This window comes from Bos mutus, chromosome 7 (genome assembly GCF_027580195.1).
Source record: "Bos mutus isolate GX-2022 chromosome 7, NWIPB_WYAK_1.1, whole genome shotgun sequence".
Taxonomy (NCBI): Eukaryota; Metazoa; Chordata; class Mammalia; order Artiodactyla; family Bovidae; genus Bos; species Bos mutus.
Window position 1 is genome coordinate 64355652 of NC_091623.1, and position 27028 is coordinate 64382679.

At 34.8% G+C, this 27028-nt stretch overlaps 1 protein-coding gene across 1 annotated transcript in view; it reads right to left on the reverse strand.

Annotated features, from left to right (window-relative positions):
- Window positions 1-27028, reverse strand: part of ADAMTS19 (ADAM metallopeptidase with thrombospondin type 1 motif 19) — a 270596-nt gene that overhangs the window by 95211 nt on the left and 148357 nt on the right. The window contains exons 9-11 of the mRNA XM_070374733.1: window positions 17249-17389; window positions 15680-15830; window positions 924-1025 (exon numbers count right to left, since the gene is read on the reverse strand). Coding sequence (XP_070230834.1) covers window positions 924-1025; window positions 15680-15830; window positions 17249-17389 — 394 coding nt within the window. The remainder of the gene's footprint in view (window positions 1-923; window positions 1026-15679; window positions 15831-17248; window positions 17390-27028) is intronic.

The following is a 27028-nucleotide window of genomic DNA, read 5'->3' on the forward strand; positions in this document are numbered from 1 at the left end:
ATGCCTATATTTGTGCACATGTGTTAAGAACTTATTTAGGACAAAATTCTAGAAGTGGAATTGCTAGATTTCCATTTCTGTCCATTTTTCATGTGGATGCATTTTTAAACTAGCTATATAATTTTTTTCACTAAGTAATTCACCCCAAGTAATCTTTATGTTGTTGATTTGTTTCAAATGTAATGAAAATTCATAGTCTTCAGAGGCAAGTTTTCTGATCTTACATCTAATGAGTAAGTAATAGCTGTTCTACTTTCCCTTCATAGAATAAAAAATGGAAAATTATGTAAACTAGTGTACTATATTTTGATTATATTAGCTATAAGTTTATATGGGATCTAATTCCTTCATATTTGTCAAAGAAAATTAATTTTTATAGCAATTGAAATGATCTGGAAATATACACTAATAAATTTCTACAGCCTTATGAAATACATTTAACAACTTAAGACAGTCAAATGTTTACTAATCTCCCAAATGTTAATTAGAATATTTTATTCATGATGCTTGAAATGACAAGGAAAAATTACACTCAGTGGCTCTCCTAAGATAATACTTTAAAGGATTAATTAGCCCTGAGAAATTTTAGTTTTTATTAATTTGTGAATACTTATATTTAAGTTTAATAGTAAAAATATTTAATTTTTGTTAAAGTAATACATATATCCAATTCTCCACACCGTTATAATCAACAATAAAAAATACAGCTGATATTTAAAAAACAGGCATGTGCTAAAACTGAAAACAGATAAAATGCTGAAATTTTTATATATAATAAAAGTACTCCACTAGTGTTAAGATAGATACCTTTGTAACTGGCAGAAGGAAATGTCTCACTGGTTATACTTATAGGAGAAATGTAAGTTTCCTCTTAAGTTTCACTTCATAGTCTTATACTTCAGATAGCACCACCAATAACTTACCTTACCAGTGTCACAATCGGTTCCATCCATTGGTGGATCTAGTTTGGTTTTGCATTCTTTCTCCCCTTCCACCTTGCACCACAACCCTGTGCAAATAACATGCTGAAAACAAGGGTATAATAACTATAAGGGGAAGGCATCACATTTCTGAGGTTAAGTCTACAAGGTTTGAGAGAGCAATTTTAATAGAACATCAGAGATGATTTGAAGAAAATATCCTGAGTACCTTTATTAAACTTACAGTTGAAATAGTCTATGGCCTATTTATAGTGCTGAGAAGACTAATATAAAGATAAAATGTTTCATAAATTTAAGTATTTTAAAATTTCTTAAAATAAAAACAGGTATGATTATGCAAGATTAAGTAGCTTCAACAGAAAACTGTAAGCTAAGAATCATTATTTATACCACATTATATGAACCAACCTGGAAGAATCAAAGTAATGTGCCTACGGTCTCAATTTAATGCCTCCTATCTTAAAGTCTGTCCTCACTTATGCTTTGCTGTATGCCGCCTGCCGTGTTAGTACTTCACTATTTCATTACATCGCCTTGGCCCCTGATGTGATACAGGGATTCTCAGTGGGCACGTTTCCCATAACTGTTGTCAGTCAATTTTCCACAGTACGAATGCATCCTAGATACCCAGAATACATTTAACTTTTTCTAGGGAAAAGTTGAAGGACCAAACAAAAATACTGGGATAAAATAGCATAAACAGAGCAACACTGAAAGAAGAGAATCCTATAGTCACGGCAGCCCAGAGAGATAGATAAAAAGGCACAACCACCACATTCTTAAGGACTTTCTACGTCTATAGGATGGATGATGTTTCTGAGATACAAGCACGTTATTAACAAATTACACAGAAACATGAAATCCGTGTGGCATACTTAAAGCAACTAGAGTGATCTGTCTTGAAGATGATTGTGTGACTACCTATCCAGATATTTGGAGAAAAGGGCAGAAGCAAGCAGGTCGATAAGGACAGAATAAGTGTCAATGTGAAAGACAGTCTTTGAAATTGGACTGGTGAGAAGACCAGTCAGATGAGAGGATGTACATAAGGGAAGGGAGTAGTGAACAAGATTTTAAAGATAGAAAAGCCAGATTCTGAGTGCCAGGATGGACTAGGGACTCCATATTTGGAGGGAAAAAGAAGCCACTCAGCAGTTGACAACCAGGTTGATAAGATAAAAAGGCTATTTTAGGAGGTTTACCCTGGCAGTGGTATTCAAAACAGATTGAAAATCACTGCATGTTAAAATTAACTTATGACCCAAATCTACTAAATACTTTGGGGATGATATATTTAAACTAAATTTTCAAGCAGGTCTGTCACATCTCCAATTCCGAATTTGTTACAAATATCCAAATATTATTTTCCTACTCTTTATTTAAAAATTTAGATTTTAGAACTGTTTTAAGCTCTTAAAAATTCAATACTCTATGGCAGGAGTATGATATATTTTATTTACACAATTTTACCTGCTGTGACAGATAGTTTTTCTGCCTAAAACTATTTCATACAAATATTATATTTATATTTAAATAAAATTAAAATTTTTATATTTTATTAATATTTATTTAATAAACATTATATTTATTATATTTAGAATATGATTTAGTTTAATATATGAACTATTGTTTGCATATATCATTCATCAAAAATTTATCCAGGAACTAATTTTAAAGAATGCCTAAATCAAACAGCTTCTCTGTAATATTTTTGACTCTTGAAAATAAGCAGAGAGGTTAACTGTTTATCATGTACTTTTGTGGACATATTTATATTTGAATTAGTGGATATCTAACCTGAGGATTTTAGTTCCTAAAAGTTTTCTTTTTCCTCCAAGACAATCTTGTTAATAAAATTTTATAATTATGGGGTCAAATGATGAATTTTCCACCAAAGAAGAATTTTGCTTTATTTATTTTCAATAAAACTTAGTTGTATTGTAACATGAATTATTTTGATCAAGTTTGATAGTTAACCAATGCATACTGAACTAAAAAACAAATCTTGTTTATGTTGTAGTTTTAAAATCATGCTTGCTTGTTGAACACTGTTGGTGGTCTGAATTCTGACCTTCAACCATTATCTGCTATTCAAAACAGCAGGTACTCTAATTGATTCCCACTTGAGGCACTGAGAGCATAAAAGCAAACTTGGCAGCTTTTCAAGATAAGCACAGTCATGTAGAATAAATCTCTCATAGAGGAGATCTCTTTCCTCTTTATGTTCTATAGTTCTGGGATCTTACTGTAAGTAAATTATAACCTCATTGTGAAAGGTAACTCAGATTCAGGATTTCAAACCAAACTGTCAAAAGTGAAAAAATAAAATATGGAAGAAATGGGATGGACTGTTTTCACCTTGAGAAGTGTAAAACCTCAGATATGTGATATTAGAGCTATGTAACACCAAACTCTTTCTTAAGAAGGGTTGTGTATTTTGTTAGAAGCAAATGCTCTCTGTGTGTTTCACAGGCCAGAGTCAAATATTCCTTTCAACTTAGTGAAATCTCTTAATATGTCGATTAAGAACTTTAATACTTAAAATGCTGTGCAAAGGAATCCAGGACAGAAATGTGTAATCCAGCTTCTCCTAACAAACTAACAAAAATAATATAACATTCTTTTTTTATTCCTCTATAATAAGAAATGACCATTAAAAGCATAAATGAAGTTGGATGTTTATCTCAAGAAGGCTTTTAAAAAGTTTACATGAAAAACTATATCTTTTCAATGGAATAATTTAAATGGAAGATTAACAGTCCATGTATAGATATCATAAAATTTATCTTCGAAGACGTGTACCCATTTTTTTATAGCAAATAGATCCATTAACATGTTCTAAATTTTATGTTAAAATAAAAAATATTAAGTGCATATGCATGGAAGCAGCAATTAAATCTTGAACATGTAACTCCTTGTTTGTCCATAAACTATCTTCCAAACTACAATTTCAAGAATGTAATGTCTGACTGTAAGTGTAAATCAGTATGGGATAATATTTTCAAAAATAATTTTTCTATCAGAGAGCACCTTGGTATTATTAAAGATGAAAAAGAGGACAAAGTAAGGGAAAGAGAAAGAGAGGTATTCAAAAAATAGAATACAAAGGTTCAGAAGAAATAAGAAAAAGCTGAAATGTAGTTCTTTGTGGAAAATAATAAGTGAAGTTGCTCAGTCGTGTCCAACCCTCAGCGACCCCATGGACTGCTGCCTTCCAGGCTTCTCCATCCACGGGATTTTCCAGGCAGGAGTACCAGAATGGGGTGCCATTGCCTTCTCCAATATTAAAACTAATCAACAAAAAAGAGAAGGCAAAAATAAATACTATTAAGAATAAAAAAAATGAAGGGACATCTACTGATCATGTAAAGGCTTACAGAAATAGGAAGAGACACTGTGAACAACTTTACACCAAAGAACTTTACAATGTATATGAAATGGAGAAATATTTTTTAAAAATTTACTAAAAACTTGGTAAAATGGATCCAAGAAGAAATAGAAAAGTTGAAACTACTGTGTAACCACAGAATAATCCAAAGTGATTATTAAAAATCTTCCCACAAAGAATAGAACTGATCTAAACACTTAAATTCTCAATTTACATAAACTATCTAAAGAACAGAAAAAGAGATAATATTTCTAAACACACATCATGATGCCCAAACCAGACAGCAATCTGAAAAGAAAATGAAAATAGTGATCTACTTCATTTATGAACTTAGATTGAAATATGCTGCACATTTTTTGACAAACTGAATCCCCAGCAATCCATGAAAAAAATGTAATGTACCATCACAATCATGTTGGGTTTTTCTTGGAATACAAGGCTACTATAATATTAGAGATTTGGTTAATACAATCAAGTACATAAAAAGTTCAAAATCTATGATTTTTGTATCTCTCGATATGCAGCTTGTGACACAATTCAACATCCATTCGTTAAAAAAAGTTAGCAAACTAGCCACTGAAGGAAACACCTTCAAAGTTAATGGACATCTGGACATCTATCAAAATCTACAACAAACATCACCAAAAAACCCATAAAATGTTGAAAGTTTCCTTTTAAGATTAAGAAAATAGTGAAGATGGCATCTTGGGACAAACATAAAAAAAAAGTGAATTTGTGATGTATTCATAGTAGAGAGAGGAAGAACATAACTGTCAATCTAGACTTACGAACTCAGCTAAAATTTTATTCAAGACTGAAGGTTAAATAAAGACTCTTCAAGGAAACAAAAACTGAGTGTTTACTACCAACAGATTTTCCCCAAAGGAACTTCTAAATGTTATACTTCAAGAGGAATATGATCTCATAGGGAAGGGCTGAAAAGCACTTGTGAACCTGACAAAAATGATGATAAATCTAAATAAATATTTACTACATAAAACAATAATAATTGGACTTCAGTCATTATTATAAACATTTTTAATAGGAAGAAATACTAGAAATCTATCACATTTACATCTCAAAAACTTTATCCCTTAGCAGAAATAATTTGACCACTGACAGCTTAGTAAATTTGATCTTGTCTACTTCACTTCCTTCACTCCACATGCTTCATGACTGCTGGTGGTAGAAGTAGAGTAACAGATGTCAAGAAAAATATAGTCTACGGATAGCCAACAAATGTAGCAGCAAGCTTCAAAGGACCCCTCATTAGAACACATCTTGGTGTGTTAAAGAAAATCAAGGAGTGAGAGAAATATAGAGAATGAAGAACTGTCGATACATACTCAATGAATCCCAGGTGGTGGTGAAGGCAAAAGAAGGGGGAAGCAGACGATGAGATGGTTAGATAGCATCACCAACTCAATGGACATGAATCTGAGCAAACTCTGGGAAATAGTGAAGAACAGAGGAGCCTGGCATGCTGCAGTTCATGGAGTTGCAAAGAGTCAGTCATGGGGACCTAAAGAGTTGGACACAACTGAGCATGCATGCAAAGAAAAGAATAAAAAGTGAGAAGGAATTGTTTGAAATATTTGAAAGAAAAATGATCCAGACTTTCCTTGTAAGAATGAGAAATATAAGATAAAAATATTCCCCTTCTGGAATGGTGGGATATGTTCCCAGAAGACCAATCCTCCTGTAGCTAACAAACACAAACTGTGGAATGATGGCAAAAACCAATTTTCTGGTAGTTTCAGAATGTAGAACAAAGGCAGATCAGCTCTTTAGGGGAGCTTAAGGAATCAGCGCAAGTTGAGTTCATCGTCTTTGTGGCTTTGATCTGACAGTGGATTGTGGTCATGGCATGACACAATGGTTAAAGTAACACACGCCATCTTTTAGACTCACGAAGACAGAAACGGATGCGGTCAAAGCTGTCAAAACTTGAAGTGTTAGTTGCTCAGTCATGTTCGACTCTGTGTGACCCCAGTGGACTGTAGCCCACCAGGGTTCTATGCCCATGGTGGGCTGCCATTCCCTTTTCCAGGAGATTTTCGACCCAGGGATCAAACCTGGGTCTCCTGTATTGCAGGCAGATTCTTTACCATCTTCTTTAGCCACCAGGGAAACCCCAAAAAGAAGAGAGTCAGAGAAGCTTAGGTCTTTCTGTGGCATCTGTACCATGCATGCAAGGGACACACTCGAAATAAGGAAAAAGTGAGCTGATGTAACATATGAAGTGCTATCCACAGCAGATAAGATAGTTTCCAGTTTGATTCTAACAAACTTAATTGTTTGTGAAAACAAAACTCAAAACACTCTTTGGAGGAATATAACTAAATGCAGAGTATGTGCTGTGACAGGGGTCAGTAAACGCTTTCTGTAAAGTGCCATACAGCATATACTTCAGGCTTGTGGGCCATGGGATCTCAGTGGCAACTATTTATCACTCACTGTAGTTTGAAGGCAGCCAAAGAAAATGTGTGAACAAAGGTGACTGTATTCCAGTCACCTTCTGGAAGTTTTAAATGTATAAAACTTCATTTATAAAAACAGGCCACCAGTACCTAACCCAGAGTTTGCAAAAAAAAACTAATGCATTGATATATAACATGTTAATGTATTAATAATGTAGAATGAAAACATGTATATACAAATAAACATTCATAAATCTTCTGAATAGCTTGATTCATAATAGCTAACATACTGATGTCTACTAAGAGGTGAACTGATAAACACAACAGTTTATGTTGCAGTGGAATACTATTCATCAAGAAAAAAGAACTGATCAGTCATACTCATAAACAGATATAAAGAATGTCTGACTTTTGAATGTATAAGAAAATGTCGTTGTAAATGTAAAGCAGTAGAGGACACAATCACAAAAAATAGAGCATAAGTATAAAACACAAACAAGTTGACAAAAATTTTTATAAAACTAATTTAAATCAACATAGAAAGTGTTAAACTAGCTGATGAAAATGCCAAAAAATTATTACATTGGTTTAAATAGAAAAATACAAAATCTAGTGATTGCTTTTCTCTAGTAAACATATCCATCTAGCCATACTCATATTTGTGATTCTATTTTATCTGGAAAGGTTGAAGATAAAAATGTGATAAATATTAACTAGGATAATGGTTTTAACGACATACAAAATAGATTTTACAGCACAAGCCATAAAACATGCAAAAGAGAAAAACAGATCAAGAGATAAAAGTCATAAATATGTATGTACCTGTAATATAACCAAATGATATATAAGGAAATAATTGACAGAAACACAGAGAAAAATAAATCAGTTGTTAGAGTTGGGTATTTGAACACATCTGTTAAACTTTTCAACATTAATAGATCAGTCAAATAAAAATAAACAGATATTTTGAATAATAATATTAATATGCTTCAAGATTTAGTCACAGATAATGAACTTTAAAAACCATACATTCTTTAGCAGAAGACCTAACTAGCTATTTCTCCAAAGTAGACATACAGGTAGTCAACAGGCACATGAAATGATACTTAATATGGCTAATTACTAGGGAAATGCAAATCAAAACTACAGTGAGATATCACCTCAGGCTGGTCAGAATGGCCACCATCAAAGAGTCTACAAATAAAAAATGGTGGCGACAGTGTGGAGAAAAAGGAGCCCGCTTACAGTACTGGTGAGAATGTAAAGTGGAATGGCCACTATGGAACACAGTTTGGAGGTTCCTTAAAAACTAAAAATAGTTACTATATGATCCAGCAATTTCACATATGGGCATATATCCAGAGAAGAGTCCCAATTCAAAAAGATACATGCACCTCAATGTTCACCACAGTGCTAGTTACAACAGTCAGGACATGGAAGCAACCTAAAGTCGGTTGACAGATGAACTGATAAAGAAGATGTGGTATGCGTGTGTGTATTTATGTATGTGTGTGTGTATATATATATATCTACACGCATATATATGAATATTATTTGGCCATAAAAAGAATGAAACAATGTTATTTGTGGCAACATAGATAGACCTACAAATTATGATATAAAGTGGAATAAGTCAGAGGAGGACAAATATCATATCACTTACATAGGGAATCTTAAAAAATGAGACAAATGAACTTATTTACAAAACAGAAAGAGACTCACAGATGTAGAAAACAAACCTATTGTTACCAAAGGGAAAAGAAAGGGAGGGATAAACTGGGAGTTCCGGTTTAACGGATATACATTACTGTATATGAAATAGAGAATCACTAAGGACATACTGTACAGCACAGTAGGAATTATATTCAGTATCTTGTAATAACCTATAATGGAAAATATTCTGAAAAAGAATACACACACACACAAAAACAAAAATAGCACAGCCTAGTGCGGAAAGTTGATGGATTCAACCACTTCACAACTGTAGAAGGACATTGTGTATAAACAGCTAATGACACACTTTGACACACTTTGTGACATAATGACACACTTTATAAGTAACAAGAAAGTCTCACCTAGAATATAGAATATAGAAAGAACTCCTGCAACTCAACAAAAACAGAAAGCTTAAAAAATGGGCAAAATGTAAATAGGTAATTTACAGAGAAAGAGACCTAAAAAATAAAAGCCCATGCCAATAAGAAGTCATAAAAAAGTAGTGCTAAGGGAAAAAATTAAAGAGCTAGATTATCCAGTCAAGTAATTTGCCATCCAACTCATGGACTCACATAGTGCATAGTACTAACTCTCAAAGAATAGGATGAAGCTTTGATTAGACGGCAAAAGAGGCAGATTTAATTCCTGGTAGTTTTAACCCACTTATAGGAAGAAAGAATAGTAAAAATCTTCAACTTTACCAATTTTAACAATAATTTATCAATGCTAAATTTATCAACAATACAGTATTTATTTACCAGCAATAAATTTATCAACAATACTATATTCATTGCCCAAACAACTCCTTATCATCGAGTTATTTCATGATAAGGTTTTTTAGTCCAAATTCTTCTTGCCTCTGAAATTTCACAATGCCAAATCACAGAGACTCAATCTTCTGGAATTCTACATAAGGTACTTATTTCAATGCCAGGCTGTTCATTAGATCAAATGAGAGGTTTTAGGAGTCCTACATACTTTGATGTATCAAGTCAACATAAGAGAAATTTTTTTTTAATTTTATTTTAACTTTACAATATTGTATTGGTTTTGCCATATATCAAAATGAATCTGCCACAGGTATACATGTGTTCCCCATCCTGAACCCTCCTCCCTCCTCCCTCCTCCCTCCCCATACCATCCCTCTGGGTCATCCCAGTGCACCAGCCCCAAGCATCCAGTATCGTGCATCGAACCTGGACTGGCGACTCATTCCATATATGATATTATACGTATTTCAATGCCATTCTCCCAAATCATCCCACCCTCTCCCTCTCCCACCACAGAGTCCAAAAGACTGTTCTATACATCAGTGTCTCTTTTGCTATCTTGTATACCGGGTTATTGTCACCATCTTTCTAAATTCCATATATATGCGTTAGTATACTGTATTGGTGTTTTTCTTTCTGGCTTACTTCACTCTGTATAATAGGCTCCAGTTTCATCCACCTCATTAGAACTGATTCAAATGTATTCTTTTTAATGGCTGAGTAATACTCCATTGTGTATATGTACCACAGCTTTCTTATCCATTCATCTGCTGATGGGCATCTAGGTTGCTTCCATGTCCTGGCTATTATAAACAGTGCTGCAATGATAAAACTGGTCTTTCTATGGTACTTTAAGTCACCATATGATTCAATTACACTGGAAAGTTTTTTATACAATATATATGTAACTCACAGTGTGCCTAGTCCAAAACTCAAGGCTGAATTTTAAGTTTCCTGGAGGCCTTCATTTTTTATTTTTCTTTTTTAGCAAACTTTCTTCTTTCACAAATAATGTAACCCTCAAGCAGACACTTCTTATTGATTCTGAGGAAGCATCCATACCTCTGCATTCTTAGCCAGACAAATTAATTTTAGGTAGCCATGAAGAGAACTTATTGCAGTTGTAGCTGGCTCAGGCACAAGGTGCCAGATGGACTTGGAGGTACCAATGCTCAGGACCCAGGAACAAGGCTATCCAAGAATTTAGCGTATTCATGCAAAAGAGTGAGCAACTATTGCTGAGGGGTGAGATGTTTCACAAGCATCTCTACAGCTATGCCTTTAAACATTTTGCAGATGTAAGCTGCTATTTCAAGGGTAAATTTATGTCATTAATTAGATCAGCACATACGTAATGTTGGAGTCCCTAGTGCTTGTATATAGCTGTCTGTTAGGAAGAATAGAAGAGCAGCATCCAACTCAAATACTGTGGGCCAACTGCCATTATCTCAGATTGCACCAGAAACACACATGTTGAAAAGTTTCTATGAATTCTTACTCCTGCAACTCAACACGTATTTATAACTTATTGGAAATAAGATGGTCATAAGGATATCTGATAACTCATGTGTAAGCTGTGAAACATAAGTTATATATTCTTATAAGTTGTTTTTTATGTAGCTATTGAATGAATATCTTAGAAGGTTACCTTCGTATTCTCTGGACACATTATACAGCTAAGAATCAGTGAGTAATTGATTATTATTTTTATGAGTAAAATTTCAAAGCTATTATTCCATCATTCAGTTGATTCCTTTATTGCTTTAACAAATACTTACTGAACACTCTTTAGGAGACAGAGGTACAATGATAAAAAGGACTGATGATGCTTTTGAGGTTATGGAGCTTGCCTTCTAGGAGATTTGTTTTGGATAAAGTCTAGATTACAGACTGGTAGATGTGGTGACTTCACATGTTTCCACCTGAAAGTGTAAGCTGCTGCTGCTGCTGTCACTTCAGTCGTGTCCGACTCTGTGTGACCCCACAGACGGCAGCCCACCAGGCTCCCCCGTCCCTGGGATTCTCCAGGCAAGAACACTGGAGTGGGTTGCCATTTCCTTGTCCAATGCATGAGAGTGAAAAGTGAAAGTGAAGTCGCTCAGTCATATCCGACCCTCAGCGACCCCATGGACTGCAGCCTTCCAGGCTCCTCCGTCCATGGGATTTTCCAGGCAAGAGTACTGGAGTGGGGTGTCATTGCCTTCTCTATGAACGTGTAAGAGTGTGGCTTAACTCACAGAATTCTTCTATCTCCTACACTTATAATTACTTCACTTTATATTTTTAACTTCTACCTCCTGATACTCAGGTGCTCATGCATGTCAAGATAACTTCAAGTAACACTGTCCCAAACTCAGTGGGAAAAACAGCTATTGCATATTTTTAGACTTCATTTTACTCCCCTTGTCTTCAGCTTTTGGAACTTTTAAACATTTCCACTTTGAAAAATGTCTTCACTTAGCTTCCAAGATCTACTTTCTCTTGGTTCTATTCCTACCAATAGACTTCTTCAGAGTTTTAGTCATAGCTTTCTCCTTATTTTCCTAACCTCCAAATAATGTAGTGATTAAGTTCTCAGACTTTGAGTGTTTCCTCTTCTAACTCATTTCATAGTGTCATAAATAATTTAGTATCATGAATTCAGTATCATCTCCTTGTTGAGGGCTTCTAGATATCTATCTTGGACCTACTAACATCTCTACTTGGATGTCCAATGGACATCTTAAACTTAAAACATGAATCTAACTCCATTTTAGGGCATTTGCTATCTGTTTCTTCTTGTTATATTTTTCCCAAGATAAATATATGGTTTGCTATCTGACTTCCTTCAGATTTCTAAACAAACATCCCTTTCTTTAGGAAGCTTTCTCAGATTATCCTATATAAAATAGCACCATTCCCACTCTCCTATCCCTGGTTGTATTCCTTACCTTGCTCATCCGAATTTATGCTTCTCCAAAACATTATTACCAAATGGCATATTACATACGTATTTACATATTGTCTGTTTCCCCAGCTAAACTTCAAGCTCCATGAAGGTGGACGTTACTTCCTACTGTGTTATTAGTACATAGAACAACGACTAAAAAGTAGTTGGAACTCAATGTATACTTTATACTTATCAAATCAATGATTAATTTTTTTTTTTTTAATTTCTTCTATGGCCCTATCTACCTACCCACCTACCTGGCTACCTACCTATTTACCTAATGTTTTGCAAGCTCCACCAGTTTGGGATGGAAAAGGTGATTTTTCAAGGCTGGTATCAGAATGGTGTTTTGGATTTTGGAACTTAAGTCCAGCCTCTTAGCCCTAAGAGACTTTAAGAGATAACACACTTCCTCTTCTTGTTCTATAACACTTCCTCTTCTTGTTCAATAAATTGTCGCTTAGAAGAAAAACAGGTTTGACTAATGTTAAACCACTAATAAGAGACAGAACCACTGTCAGAGCCCAGGCTTCATGCCTTTGCAGTTAGTGCTCTTCAACCTACACCCTGACTAGGAGACGTTGCTTTTTCCTGGTTGCCCACAGCAGCCCAAACCTTTCTGGCATTATTTTAAAATTGTCCTTAATGAAGATTATACACAGGTTGAACTAGAGAAAAATCTGGCTTTAATTCCAGGGACTGTATAGTCCATGGGGTCGCAGAGTTGGACATGACTGAATGACTTTCATGAATAAAAGTGTCATATATATATATATATATATATATATATACACATATATATATGTATATGTATCTGTATGTATGTATACACACACACACACACACACACACACACACACACACAATTTCAAGGGAAAAAAGGAGAACATTTCTGGATACTTAAAACCTAAAACTTAATTCTGTTTGCAAAATGCCTAGTTTAAAACAAAGCAACATCCTAGGATATTAAGAAACAGAGCCTGATGGGCTGCCGTCTATGGATTCACACAGAGTCGGACACGACTGAAGCGACTTAGCAGCAGCAGCAGCAACAAACTGTTACACTTTTATCAGAGGTAGAAAAAAAATACACGCAGGTAGGTTAGTGAGAAGCAACAATATGAATAGAGCAAACAGCCTAAAAAAGGTTTTTAAAAATCAATTAAAATATTTCTTGACCCTGATAGTGTAGTGCTCTAGGGAATACAGAAAATTCAGTTTAAACACAGGATCTAATCTAAGGATTTTCTCAGACAAAAGACAATGTAAAAAAGTATGAAATCCATAAAAAGCAGTAGAACATAGTAGGTGCATATACTCTGTTCTTTGGATTTGCATCTAGCAAACCCTCTTCATAAGCGTAATCACTTAATTGTGCTACTTTAACTTCTACAAGACTCAAAACTGCTAACCTATAATGTAGAACTGAATAATAACTATGGCATATAATTGCTGTACGAATTAAAACAGATCATAAATATAAATATAAATATAGTGTCATCCACTTTAAAGTTCAAAATACTGTGGAATGATACTAGTAAAATTTAACCAACTGCAATATAGACTTCAAAATAATTTCTAAAATTTTTAGAAATAGTATTTATGAAAAATGATCTAAAATTAACCAAAATTATGTTTGTAATTGATCATTTGCTGAGTTTTTCTAAAACTTCAGGTACTTTATAAAATGTAAACATTTTCCATTGTTCAGCTCTATCAATTTTGTATAGCACATGAACTGAAACCATCTCCTGACCCAACAGTACAATAGCAATCATAGACAGCTTACTGTTTTCCAAAACATGCTAATTTCTGCATGTAGATGTGTCTACCTGCAAAATCAAACTATTTGACCTCAAAACATTCATTTTACCATGATGATTCAAGAAAGAAGATTGTGACCCAATTTTTGATTGTGTAAAGTCCGTGGAGGTAAGAGTGGAGTGGATAAGATCGGTAGATGAGATCAGAGATATTACGACAGATAACAGATGGTCAACCTGGCTACTATCATAATTATCACACCCAATGCCAAGGTCCGAGCATCCACAGGTCTGCCACATGTGAATCCTGTGTGTCCACTCATAATCACACACCTATATCAATTCCTCTGGAGGTCTGTTGTTGCTGATGATTATTACAGTCTACACATTCTTTCACATGTCACATTTAACACAGCTCCAACTTCTTTATACATTCGCCTATTTTAACCTTAAGTCAGATATTCACTGAGTGCCTACCATGTGTCAGCCACTGGACTGAACACTAGAGAAACACTCTGCCCTCATGGAGCTTACACACTAAGGTAGAGAGTTAATAAAAGGAAAATAACAACAACTCTGATAAGAACAACAAAGCAGAGAGAGCATTAAATATGTCATAATGCCATATAATCTTTTCCTTATGATGGATTTTAATTATTCTGCCAGTAATTCAAGACAGCATTATCTTCAACAAAGCAAAACTCCTTTCAGGCAATCAAAGAAAGTTAGGTACAGTGAAATATAGCTATCAATTCACTCCAAGCATGACTATGAGTTTAAGCCTGAAATACAAAGAATGTGCAAGCATGTGTACTAGAAAGGTAGGAAGAAATGGGCAGCAAAGGGATGAGCTGCAGGAAGAGAGCCAAAAAGAGAAAAGGAAGGCTGCTGCTACTAAGTCACTTCAGTCGTGTCTGACTCTGTGCGACCCCATAGATGGCAGCCCACCAGGCTCCCCCATCCCCGGGATTCTCCAGGCAAGAATACTGGAATGGGTTGCCATTTCCTTCTCCAATGCATGAAAGTGAAAGTGAAGTCGCTGAGTTGGGTCCGACTCTTTGTGACCCCATGGACTGCAGCCTACCAGGCTCCTCCATCCATGGGATTTTCCAGGCAAGAGTACTGGAGTGGGGTGCCATTGCCTTCTCCAAAAGAAAGGCTAAATAGAGCTAATTTCTTACATCAATTAAGAGAGTCATTTTGCTCAATCTTTCAGATTATCCTAGAATGGGAAAATTGGACCCTCTGAGTAATTAATTTGAATACTAATATACAGACATTGCTTAGTTTACCATCAGACATTTACCCTTTGCTTCTAGTTTAACTATCAGAAATGTACTCTCTAATTTCTATTCCTATAGAATATATTTATTTTCAGGATTAAATAATTCATAAAGCATTAAATAATCCATCCTCTGTAATTACATGTTCATACATTGTTTTTATTACATTTTCACCCACATATCTACCATGTAAGAGAGACATTTAAAATAAAAGCAATGAACTGTCAAAAAGCAAAGGTTTCCCTGACTTAAGTGTCATTTTTGAAGTAGAAATTCTTGGATCATTCCTTCCTAACTGATTCAATACTGACACCAATTTCTACCGCTTTCAAAAAGGCAGGGGAAAAATGAAGAAACCTTTTCTAGAAAAATCCATCTTTCCGATGCTGGGGTTCTTTGGAGCACCAATACTTCTAAATAACGGATGAATACACACTTAGAAGAAGTTGCACCTCAATACAACTCTTACCTGCATCTCTTGACAAAAGGAAGCCAATGGCCCAAATAGAATCTGACATTGCTCATCAGCAGTGTATGTCATCTCTGGCAACTTGGAAGGAACCATCACAGAATTGACACTGTGGGGATTTGTCTGCAGCAAGCAGTTACTGGCCTTTGACCTGGCAATATGCAGATATGTGTGACATTCTGAATTAACTGCAAAAAGTTGTTATAATTAGTTAATGTAGCAATAGCAAACATTTTGATACTATTAAATATGTTCTTGCTTTTATTTATAAGCTCTTCTATTGAATGCTCATGGAAATTATCTCATATATGAGAACCATATGTTTACAATTATTACAATAATCCTATCAATATTAATAAAACAATGTTCAAGTTAATAGAACTTTTTGATTTTAAAGATCTGTCATTTGAATTAATTAAGCTCATCTACACAACACTGTGAGGTGGTTATTATTTTACACATTTGTAAGGTGAAGAAGCTCAGTCTCAGAGAGTAACTGCTTAAAAGTAATGTATGAAGGTAAGAAATCAACTATATTCAAGGATTTAAAGAATCTAGGAAAATCATGCTCAAGTGACTATTAATAGTAGGAATATTTTTGGACTTGACACTGCACCACAACTTCTATTTATGGGGTAAAATTTAATTTTATCATAGTTCTGATTCATGAGAAGACAACTAAGCCAAACCATACACTCACGGGGGCCTACAGAGGAGTTGTTGCTTCAGTGAGGAAGAGCACGCACAGATGACATTGCACGTGTTTCTGGAAAGAGCTATAGTAATGTAATAAATACATTTTAGTAGATTTTTTATTCATTTGACAAAAAATTAACTTGACAATTTAAATAGTATGGAAAAATAAATTTGAGTAGTGAATTTAGCTAGTTAGGTATTTCTATGTTTCTTACTTAGATTTTTGAATACTTTAAGCATTTCTCTCTCACTTAGTGACTGGGACTTTGCATATCTCCTACTGGTACTGCTTCAGCTTTCCCTTCTATTACTGAAGAAATAAGTAAAGAACAGGGCTTTAAAGTGAAAATCAGAACAATAATACTGTTTTTCATTTTCTTCCTAACAGGCAAAAGCTAATATTGCCAGCTGAATGTTGAAAAGAGGAGAATCAAGGACTATAATAATGATGAAAATTATGGGTTAATGCAAAAAGACTCAGAGTTTAGAATTACGAAGTAGAAAGGTGGAGCTTTTATTAAAGAGGTTTTTGATAACAACAGATGTAGAGGGATGAGCATTGAGAATGTTTCCACTGAGAATTTCTGAAGAGCCAATTTAATATTATACAACATTTTTTATCATTGCAATAATTTTAAACCTTACAAATCATCTTGCCTCCTGTCTTGTTTGAAAATGTGGAAACTAAGACACGAGTTGGTTGAATAATATGTCCCATTGACATCATGAGCCAGTGGAGAGCCAGGATTAGAACCAAGCGCCTTGATTCCTAATCCATGCCCTTTCCACTCTGCCATGCCACACACCAGGGTGGTAGAGGAAGCAGGCACACACACACATTCATGACACAACAACAGCAAATGACCTCAGTACCTTAGAAATCTTTCCAAATCTTCCTTGCTACATCGGGACCATGAGACATCACCAAGATTTTGTCCTTTAATCCATTCACCAGACATGATATGAAGACCATCAGCACATGATGGGTGGTCATTGTCATGATTAATCCCCATGCTGATTTGGAATATAGTTAAAATTTGAAAATTATATTAGATAGATATTTTAACTTATTATACCTGCAATTAAATGACAGCTAAATCATTAAAATGAGATAAATTAGTTTTTAATTTTAATTTTTTATTGAAGTATAGCTGAATTACAATGTTGTGTTAATTACTGCTTTATGGTAAATGACAGTTATACATATATATGTATATATGTGTATGTGTGTATATACACACACATATACACACATTCATTGTCATATTCTTTCCATCAGGGTGTATCACATTCAATATAATTGAATATAATTATATTCAATATATTTATTATATTGATCAGGGTGTATCACATTCAATATAGTTGAATATAATTATATTTGATATATTTATTATATTCAATTATATTGAATGTGATACACCCTGATGGAAAATTATATTGAATATAATTCTCTTTGCTATAGAGTAGGACCTTGGTGTTTATCCATTCTATATATACCAGTTTACATCTGCTAGTCCCAAACTCCCGATTTATCCCTCTCTTACCCCCTGCTCCCTTGGCAACCACCAGTCTATTCAGAGAGAAATTAGTTTTAAATGTAAAAATAAAATTAATTTCATATTGATTATTTTTTAAATTGTGTTTACCTAGATTAAAGGTCAATGTTTTTATTTAGTAAAAAACATTTTCTAGATTAAAAGTCAATGTTTTTATTATTAAAAAATTTTCCCAGTCAGTAAATAACATGTTTAGTTCACCTGTGTCAGTATAATCTATGTTATTTTCCACACAGTAGTAGGTATGAAACACAGAAATACTGCAGTTTCTATTCAACCACACTAGATTCCTGCTCTTGCCTGAATATCCTTTATTCATTCCTTTTATCAAATCTGAAGCCACATTAAAGTCTTGTTCCCACAAACTGTCCCTGGGAAACCTTCATGCTCTCGGTCATCTTCATCTTTTCTCTTGAATCCTATCTGGTGCTCTAAGTTGGAATTCTGATCTAAAACTCGGACTTATCTTCTAATGGGTGTATTAAAATAATATTAAATTCAGTATGTCTAAAAACTGCTGTTAATATTTTCTCTTTCAAACCTCTACGTACTCCTGTATTCTCTCCCTCTTTTCTCTTTTTTGTGCCTTTGCTAGCCACACAGTTTGCCAAACTAAGGATCTTCAGGTCATAATTTATTCCTTCCTCTTCCAAATTATCACCCAAGCTATTTTATTTACTGATTGTTAAGGGCAAGCCCTGCTAATCTATTTTCTAAATATGTCTTTCCCCTCTGACCTCCTTTCAATTCCTTTTGTTACTATTAAAGAGGATTATAAAATTATTTAACCTTGACAATTACTATGGCATTCTAAGTGGGTTCTGTGCCTCTAATCTTGGGCAGCATTCTCCCTTCTCCTCCTGCCCTGCTCCAGTGAGATCTATTTAAAAACACAATCGGGCTGCCTTTCGTCTGCTTTTCCATTACCTATATAGCAATTTCCAGCTCTTTACCATGGCACGTAGTTTCTTAATCTCCTTCCAAGCCATTTATTGCATTTCTTTTCAGCAGGAGCAAATGACTTGTAGTTTCCCAAATATTATGTTGTTCCTTATTCTCTTTAACTTTCTATGTGTCATTTTCTAAGTGTCATACACCGTAAAAAGGAGTATATAAACTTCAATTAAATAATTCTATGCTGCTGCTGCTGCTAAGTCGCTTCAGTCGTGTCCAACCCTGGGCGACCCCATAGACAGCAACCCACCAGGCTCGTCTGTCTCTGGGATTCTCCAGGCAAGAACACTGGAGCGGGTTGCCATTTCCTTCTCCAATGCATGCATGCATGCTAAGTCACTTCAGTTGTGTCCGACTCTGTGCGACCCCAGAGACGGCAGCCCACCAGGCCCCTCCGTCCCTGGGATTCTCCAGGCAAGAATACTGGAGTGGGTTGCCATTTCCTTCTCCAATGCATGAAAGTGAAAAGTGAAGGTGAAGTAGCTCAGTCGTGTCCGACTTTTAGTGACCCCATGGACTGCAGCCTACCAGGCTCCTCCGTCCATGGGATTTTCCAGGCAAGAGTACTGGAGTGGGGTGCCATTGCTTTCTCCGTTCTACAGTGTACTATATGTTTTTACTTTTGGTTATCTCTCTAATTTCTAACTGCTAGAGACTTATCACTCTAAAATGCTGGCATACTGGAATCATATTCTATAAATGATAATTACATTTGAACCAAGCCAGCATGTTGAATCACTTCTATTTCAGTAAAAGTTGCATATAATCTCCTATGAATTCTCATAATGAAGTAATTAAAGTAACTGTTTGTGAGAGAGTTAATACTGAAGATGTAGAAAGAGGAAAGTTTGGTTTTGTACATGTTATGTTTGAGAAGATGGCAAGATAGTCCAATGCTCCTTTCTTCTCATTGTGTAACAGATAATAACTAAAACAGTTTTCATTAAAATATTGTGAATAACAAGAATATCTATTCTGTATTTTAAAACACAAATAAAAGAATTGTTATAGAAGTTGTTAAAAATTACAACTACCTATATTTTCTCATACGAAAATAAAACTTTCAAAATTATTGAACTATATTTTCAGTTAAATAATTTAAAATTTTAAATAAAAATTGTTACATTAATGTGTTTTTTGAAAAGGAAAATTATATAGGATGAATTAATTTATAAAGAAGAGTAATGAATTAGAAGTTAAGTTTGCAACCTGAAGACTGTGAAAATTAGCTAAATAAAATAAAAATATATTATTGACTATATTTTTTCATTTTAATGTTAGGAAAATTCAGCTATATGGTAAATTATATTTCTCTTTTCTCATCTAATTAATGTCTTTAAATAGGGTCTGTTTCAACACATATTAATAGAATGACTGATAGAGAAAACAGGAAGAAACATCTTTTTCATACTTTGAAGATGAAGAGGAAAACTAACAGATGATATGGACTAAGCAGGGGTCAGTTCACTTAGTGTGGGGTAGAGTGAAAGACATAGGCGTTAGATTTGAATCTTCTATCTCCATCTTATTCATGTGACCAGAGGCAATTTAAATAATAATAAAGAAATAAGAAATAAGCATGCCTTGGTTTCCTTGTTTGTGAAATATACCTTCCTGAATGGTTGCAAAGATTACATGAGGATGATGTAAAATGCCTAGCACAGTGCTTGGAAAATAGAAGGAATTAATAACTTCTTTTTGAAATTGGGGCAGTAAATCAGAGATGTTTTATTTCTCTTATTTGTCACACACACACACAAAAACTATTATTAAAGGCAAGTTACTGTACTGAATTTCATGAAAGTGGGAATTTAAGAAAATTCAAGTAAATAATAATGGCCTGAAGTTACTTTGGGTGCTAAGCTAAAATAAGAAACTGTACATATGGCACAGTCTCCCAGATTGAGAAAGATGCCTAAACGCACTGTATGGTTGCAAAGCTGTCCCTGCCTGCATCGCCACCTGGCCTCCACCAGGCACTCTTCTGCAGCACACGTCGCTGGGTGACCCTGTTACAACAACAGCCACTTGCCACGGGGAACATACTCAGCTCTTCCATCTATGTTGGTGCAGGCTTTCACGTCATATACAAATGCTTTAGTTTTGAAAGGCAACTGGTCTTTTTCAGAAATAATAAAATTTCTTAAATATTGTGTCCGTTTGAGAGAAGAAGAGGGACTCCTTCCAGGATTTAGCAATTTGGACATGTTCCCAAAGCAATGTAATGTGATTTTCCAAATTGGGAAGATTACAACTTCTCATCCAGATGATCATTTTCCTTCAGGGATCCGGATTCTCATGTAAGAAATTAGCTACAGCCATGGAGAGATCTGGTGATTCAAGCATTGTTTACCATTAGTTAAATTTTCCTAAAGCTATTTAACTTGTAACAGAAGTTATCATTAAATTGGGACAGGCTTTTTTTTTTTTTTATAACCACACATCTGGAACTATCAGGAGACACTGCTTAGTTTTGATTCTACAGATTTGAAAGAAAACAATCGTGAACCTTTATCTGTGCCAGTCACTGTATTAATCATTTTCAGTGATGATATCATTTAATCCTCACAATACCTCCAGAATGTTTTTATTATCATGACTTCTATTTTACAGATGAGGAAGGCACTGAAGTTAATGTTGGAGCTGTGACTCAGACCCAGGCAGTCTGTTGGTCAAAAACAGTGAACTTTAAATCACCAAACTATAGATCAAAAGTCTCCATTATGTCTAAGATTTATTTTCGGAATGATTTTTTAATGTCTCCTCTTCGTTAGCAGAAACACACCTCCACAGGTATAGTCCCAGAACTGACTTGCGTGCACTGTATGGAAAACATTCCCCAAGTAAGATATTAGCAACACCTCTCCTCACACTATGCAACGGAGCTACATTTTAATAATCTCAGTTTAAATTCATTTTGACAAAGAGCCTTGGGCAAATAAACTCTCCACTAACATTGTACATGGTTGTCAAGTCAACTGAGAAAATATTTTTATCTTATAAAACTTCTCAACTTGTTTAAAAGTCCCTGCCAGGAAGTTTTGTGATATCCTGCGGAAAGCTGGAGAAGCATTTGCATTTTGAAGATGGTCCCTTTTGATGTTTAATGAGTTAGAGAAGAGAACGCTTATGAATTCACTTACATTTTTTGGATAATTTGGAAAGGATCTGATTTGTAAACAGTCATGTTTTAAAAGGGTAAACTTTTTGGGGGCTGAACACGTTAAACGTGTTGTCATGGTATCTTCCCACTAAAAGCTATATATCATGTATAAAAAAACTGGTTAAAAAAAAGGAAACAAACTATTACAATGTCTAACTGAAAGTAGATTACACTTTCATAAAATGACACAATTTCTTATGATTCAGTGACTGTATCTGATTTGATGTAACTTCACTGATGTGTACTCATGGAAAAAGGCCCAACATTAAAAAATATGAGACATTTTCATTACTTTTTATATTTTAAATCATTTAACTTTGCACAAAACAAATATGTACTTCTACTGGCAAGTCAAAGGCAATGAAAAGTAAGTCAGTAACAGGCTAAAAAACTCAGAGGTTAAAAAATAAAACACACTCTGCTGTGTGTTGCGTAAAAGATATATTTAACAATTCAACAAATACTTGTTAAGAACACACTAAGTACTGGGCACTGTATGGGCTGGGGTCATAAATATGAGTAAGATTCAGTTTTTACCCTCAAGGAGTTTATCATCTACTGAGGCTAGAATACTCTTACCCTCAGGCAGCTAAAGATGTCTGAATCCTGTTCTTCTATGTTCCATAAAGCTCTCCCACCCACTGCTCCTTTTCCACCACTACTTCCATTAACCAAGACGAGCTGAGTTACTTCACTTTTGGATTGTTGTAATAACCCTTTAACTCCTGCCCCTTAACTCTTTGCCTTATTAAACCATGATTTAATTACTTTTCCCCTTATGCAAACATTAATACAAAAACTAGTTCCCCAGGTAAAATCTTTCCATTCTCCTTGGCAAGCAACAATACTGAAAAAGTAAATAATAATGAACCATGGGGCTAGTTAAAATGCAGATTCCTGGGCCCCACCGGCAACCAATCAAAAGAGAATATTTATACGTAAGAAGCGGCATTAACACATTTTCTAGATGATTTGTACTTAAAATTCTGAGAATTAATGAGCTACAAGTTCAAAATCCAAACTTTCTGTCCTGGTTTTCAAGCAACCGAAAACTGGTTTCACTCTGATTTCCACTGTAACAGTTCATTCTAGCCTACTGTATTTGCTTAGTCCCTTCTTGTCAAAATGCTTTTTACAGCTTCTTTGCCAACTTCTTCCCCTATAAAAGACTCTTCATTAAATTCTAACACATATTTCTCATGATTTGTAAGTTTTGTACCCTTCAAATATATGGCACATAAGATATCAGAACCATCTTCTATTTCTGGTGAATTTTATATATAACTTGTAATATATACAAGTTATATATATATACCTAGACATAAGTGTTCAGAAAACAAGAACTGTCATATTTTCCTTTTAATTCCTTGAATTATTTATTTCAATACCATAGTAAATAAATTCTATAGATTTATCAGCTGATATGGAATTACAGGAGCAACTAAATATTCTGTACATTTGATGGAAAGCTGAAACTAACGTGGCATCTTACTGACTTAGAATAACAATAAACCTGAAAAGTCTATGGGTGATCTGCCCAAGGAAGGTTGCTAGGCTTACCCTAGACCATACATTTGCCAAGAATGCATTAGAGAAATGTAAACAGAAAGCCAACTCTTGTGTGGCTGTTCACTAACTGCGTGATTTTTCTCCTTTTCCACCTACTCACTATGACATCCAAGCCTACATTTGGAGAGAATCTCATATGGGAGTGCTGCCACTCGTCTACTGGCTTAATTCCCATTATGATTAATAACTTGGACAAACCACTTATTACTCTAACTGCTATCATTGTCTAAATAAAGTATCAAATACAAAACCTGTGTTAGTGCTCTATAAGAATCTCCATAATAAGTACACTTCCTGCTAATCCATTAAAAATTCTGAATGACCTGTGGTGGATTCATTTTGATGTTTGGCAAAACTAATACAATTATGTAAAGTTTAAAAAAAAAAAAAAAAAGCATTCCTTGAATGAACAGAGAGATGTATGGCCACCAGGTGGAAAACCTCCTCTTTACATTGAAGCATTTATAAAAATAATTATAATACTACTAATAATTATTACTATTCACTTGCTGTTTATTATCCACTTAGTGTTACAAATCAACAAATGTGCCATGCGATTAGAGCATCACCAACCTAACAATGAACCTTGAGAGGAAAACTTAACCACATTTTGGGAGCGAAGAAAATTAGTAAAGGCAGATAAGACTGACTGGCCCAAAGTTCATTCAGAGAGTAGCTGGTATGACAAGAACTCAAGACCAAGTCCTGTGTTGCTTTCTCGCTTATCTGCTCACTGAGTAGTTTCTAACCTTAACCAAGGTGTGTGTACTACCTGTGACTTCTGCTGTATGGAATTCTAAAGCATACAGTATGGGAAGGTGAGTTGACACGTCACTATTACCAATTTTAATGGGTCAAAGAACATTACAGAATAATTAAATTTGAATATTTTAACAAGCAATGGATTTGACAAGTAAAAATATATTTGTTTTTTTCATTTTATCTGTTTCCCACCCCAAGAGTCCTTGATGATGTCTTTATCTTCATTTTTTTACTTACTTCGAATTGTTTGTCTACTCTCCCTTTAGAATATTTCCTCTCTTTCTTATAGTAGATATGCTGATTGGTATCAATTCAAAATGAAGGACAAATATTTTACTTCCTTCTAAAGGACTCCTCCAGCAAACTGAGAAAGATTAGCCAAATTTATGCTCTTCGATGTCTTCTGGAGCATATGCTGGCTTCTTATTCAATTAGCAGAATTTTAGATTACATTGTACTACTGCTAAAACTGCTGGAATTGTCCCTTCTCAGTCTGTGACTTCAGGACATGCATGAACTGCTTGAGCAGGCCTGTAACCCGACTTTAGAGAAGACTCATCATAACTGATGTGTAATTTAACTATCGTATTTCTACATAGTTCATTTTATATAAGAATCAAATTAGCACATGCCAGAAAGGAAAAATACTTTGCCATATCTATAGTTGTAAAGTCATAAAACCATATTTTCTTTTACTCAGCCAAGGCAATTGCATTCCTTGACCCAAACTAATTTATCTTTCTCTACCTCTGAAACGCAACTGTTTTCTACCCTGAATCTAAAAATAACTGTCCAACAGATGAGTATTCCTAAAGCAAATGTTTATTAATTCATACAACAAATGTTTGAGTGTCTATAATATACAGTGCACTCAACTTGGTAGTGTATGAGGAAAAAGTGTATTAAACAGTAACCCTATTTTATAGAGATTCCTGTCTAGTACGGAGTATGTGCGTGTGTGTGTATCAGTATAAATTAGTATATGCATATCAGAAATTAAGCAACAAGTGATATTTACAATGAACAGTGTAAGGGACTTAAAAAAGGAGATATATTTCCAGATAGACCTTCAGGTCTAATTTCACAAAAGGAATTACATTTGTCTTGACCATTAAATAGATTCATTTGTCTTTACTTAATGGATAAGTAAAATTGAAAAAAGGTATAAATCAGTAGGGTTTGGAGTTGGAATAAAAAAGCATTAACAGAGACACGAAGCTTGAAAATTATGGATTGTTTAAATTCATGAAATAAAGAAGAGGATTATAAAGTTAGAAAGACAGATTGGGACCAGTCTACAAAAGTCATGAATCTGAGTGTGGAATTGGAATGTATTCATTAAGTGGTAAGGACCAATAAAGGTTTCTGGGCTGAAAATCAGAACCACAATTCAGTAAGTTGAATCTGGTGAAAGTATGAGATAGATTAGAAAGATAAGGTGTCAAGGCAAGGTGTGTATTGCGATAGTCTAAGCTGGAAGAATAAGGAAAGGGGGATGGACTGACAGGATAACTATTTCAGATAAACAAGGAACAGAATTTAACAACTGATAATAGGAGGAGACAAGATGATAAAGAGTTAAAGATGTTTTAGATGTCTCAGTATAAGAACCCATAACAATATGCCAATAATAGAAATGCAGATGTCTGAAGAAGTGAGTTTATAACCTGGCCATACCCTTGGTTCTATCCAGGTACACTTTACATCAAAGCACATATGCAAATGCCATTGATTTCAATGGTTTACTAGTTACAAGGCATCTGCATTGTTGGTACTCTGGCAATACCTGAAAACTTTAGCAGGTGCCCCAAATATTCATTGCCTTCAAGGAGCTAACTTTGCATAATTTTTGACTCATTAGCCTTTCAGTTCCAAAAGAAACTCCTGAATTAACAACTTAGTGGAAAAGCCATGTCTCTAGCTTAATAGTTAGATTATTGCTATTGCTAAGTCACTTCAGTCGTGTCCGACTCTGTGCAACCCCACAGACGGCAGCCCACCAGGCTCCCCCGTCCCTGGGATTCTCTAGGCAAGAACACTGGACTGGGTTGCCATTTCCTTCTCCAATGCATGAAAGTGAAAAATGAAAGTGAAGTCGCTCAGTCGTGTCTGACCCTCAGCGACCCCATGGACTGCAGCCTTCCAGGCTCCTCCATCCATGGGATTTTCCAGGCAAGAGTACTGGAGTGGGGTGCCACTGCCTTCTCCAATAGTTAGATTAAGCTAACTATTAAAGTTTGAGTGAGAGTGAAGTCGCTCAGTTGTGTCCGACTCTTTGCAACCCATGGACTGTAGCCTACAAGGCTCCTCTGTCCATGGAATTTTCCAGGCAAGAGTACTGGAGTGGGTTACCATTTCCTTCTTCAGGGGATCTTCCCAACCCAGGGATCGAACCTGGGTCTCCCGCATTGCAGGCAGATGCTTTACCATGTGAGCCACCAAGGAATAATATATATTAGATTTTTTTCCACTTGGTTCAAAAAGCTAAACAAAATCCAAAATCATACAGGCATTTTTGGTCACATGAAAACATGTTCTGTGTGTTTATAATGACATAATTTATAAGTAATTTCCCCTAATTTATGTAATTTTATCCACTCATCATCTCTATGAAGTAGGCTATCTAATTACAGTATGAGATCCTTAATC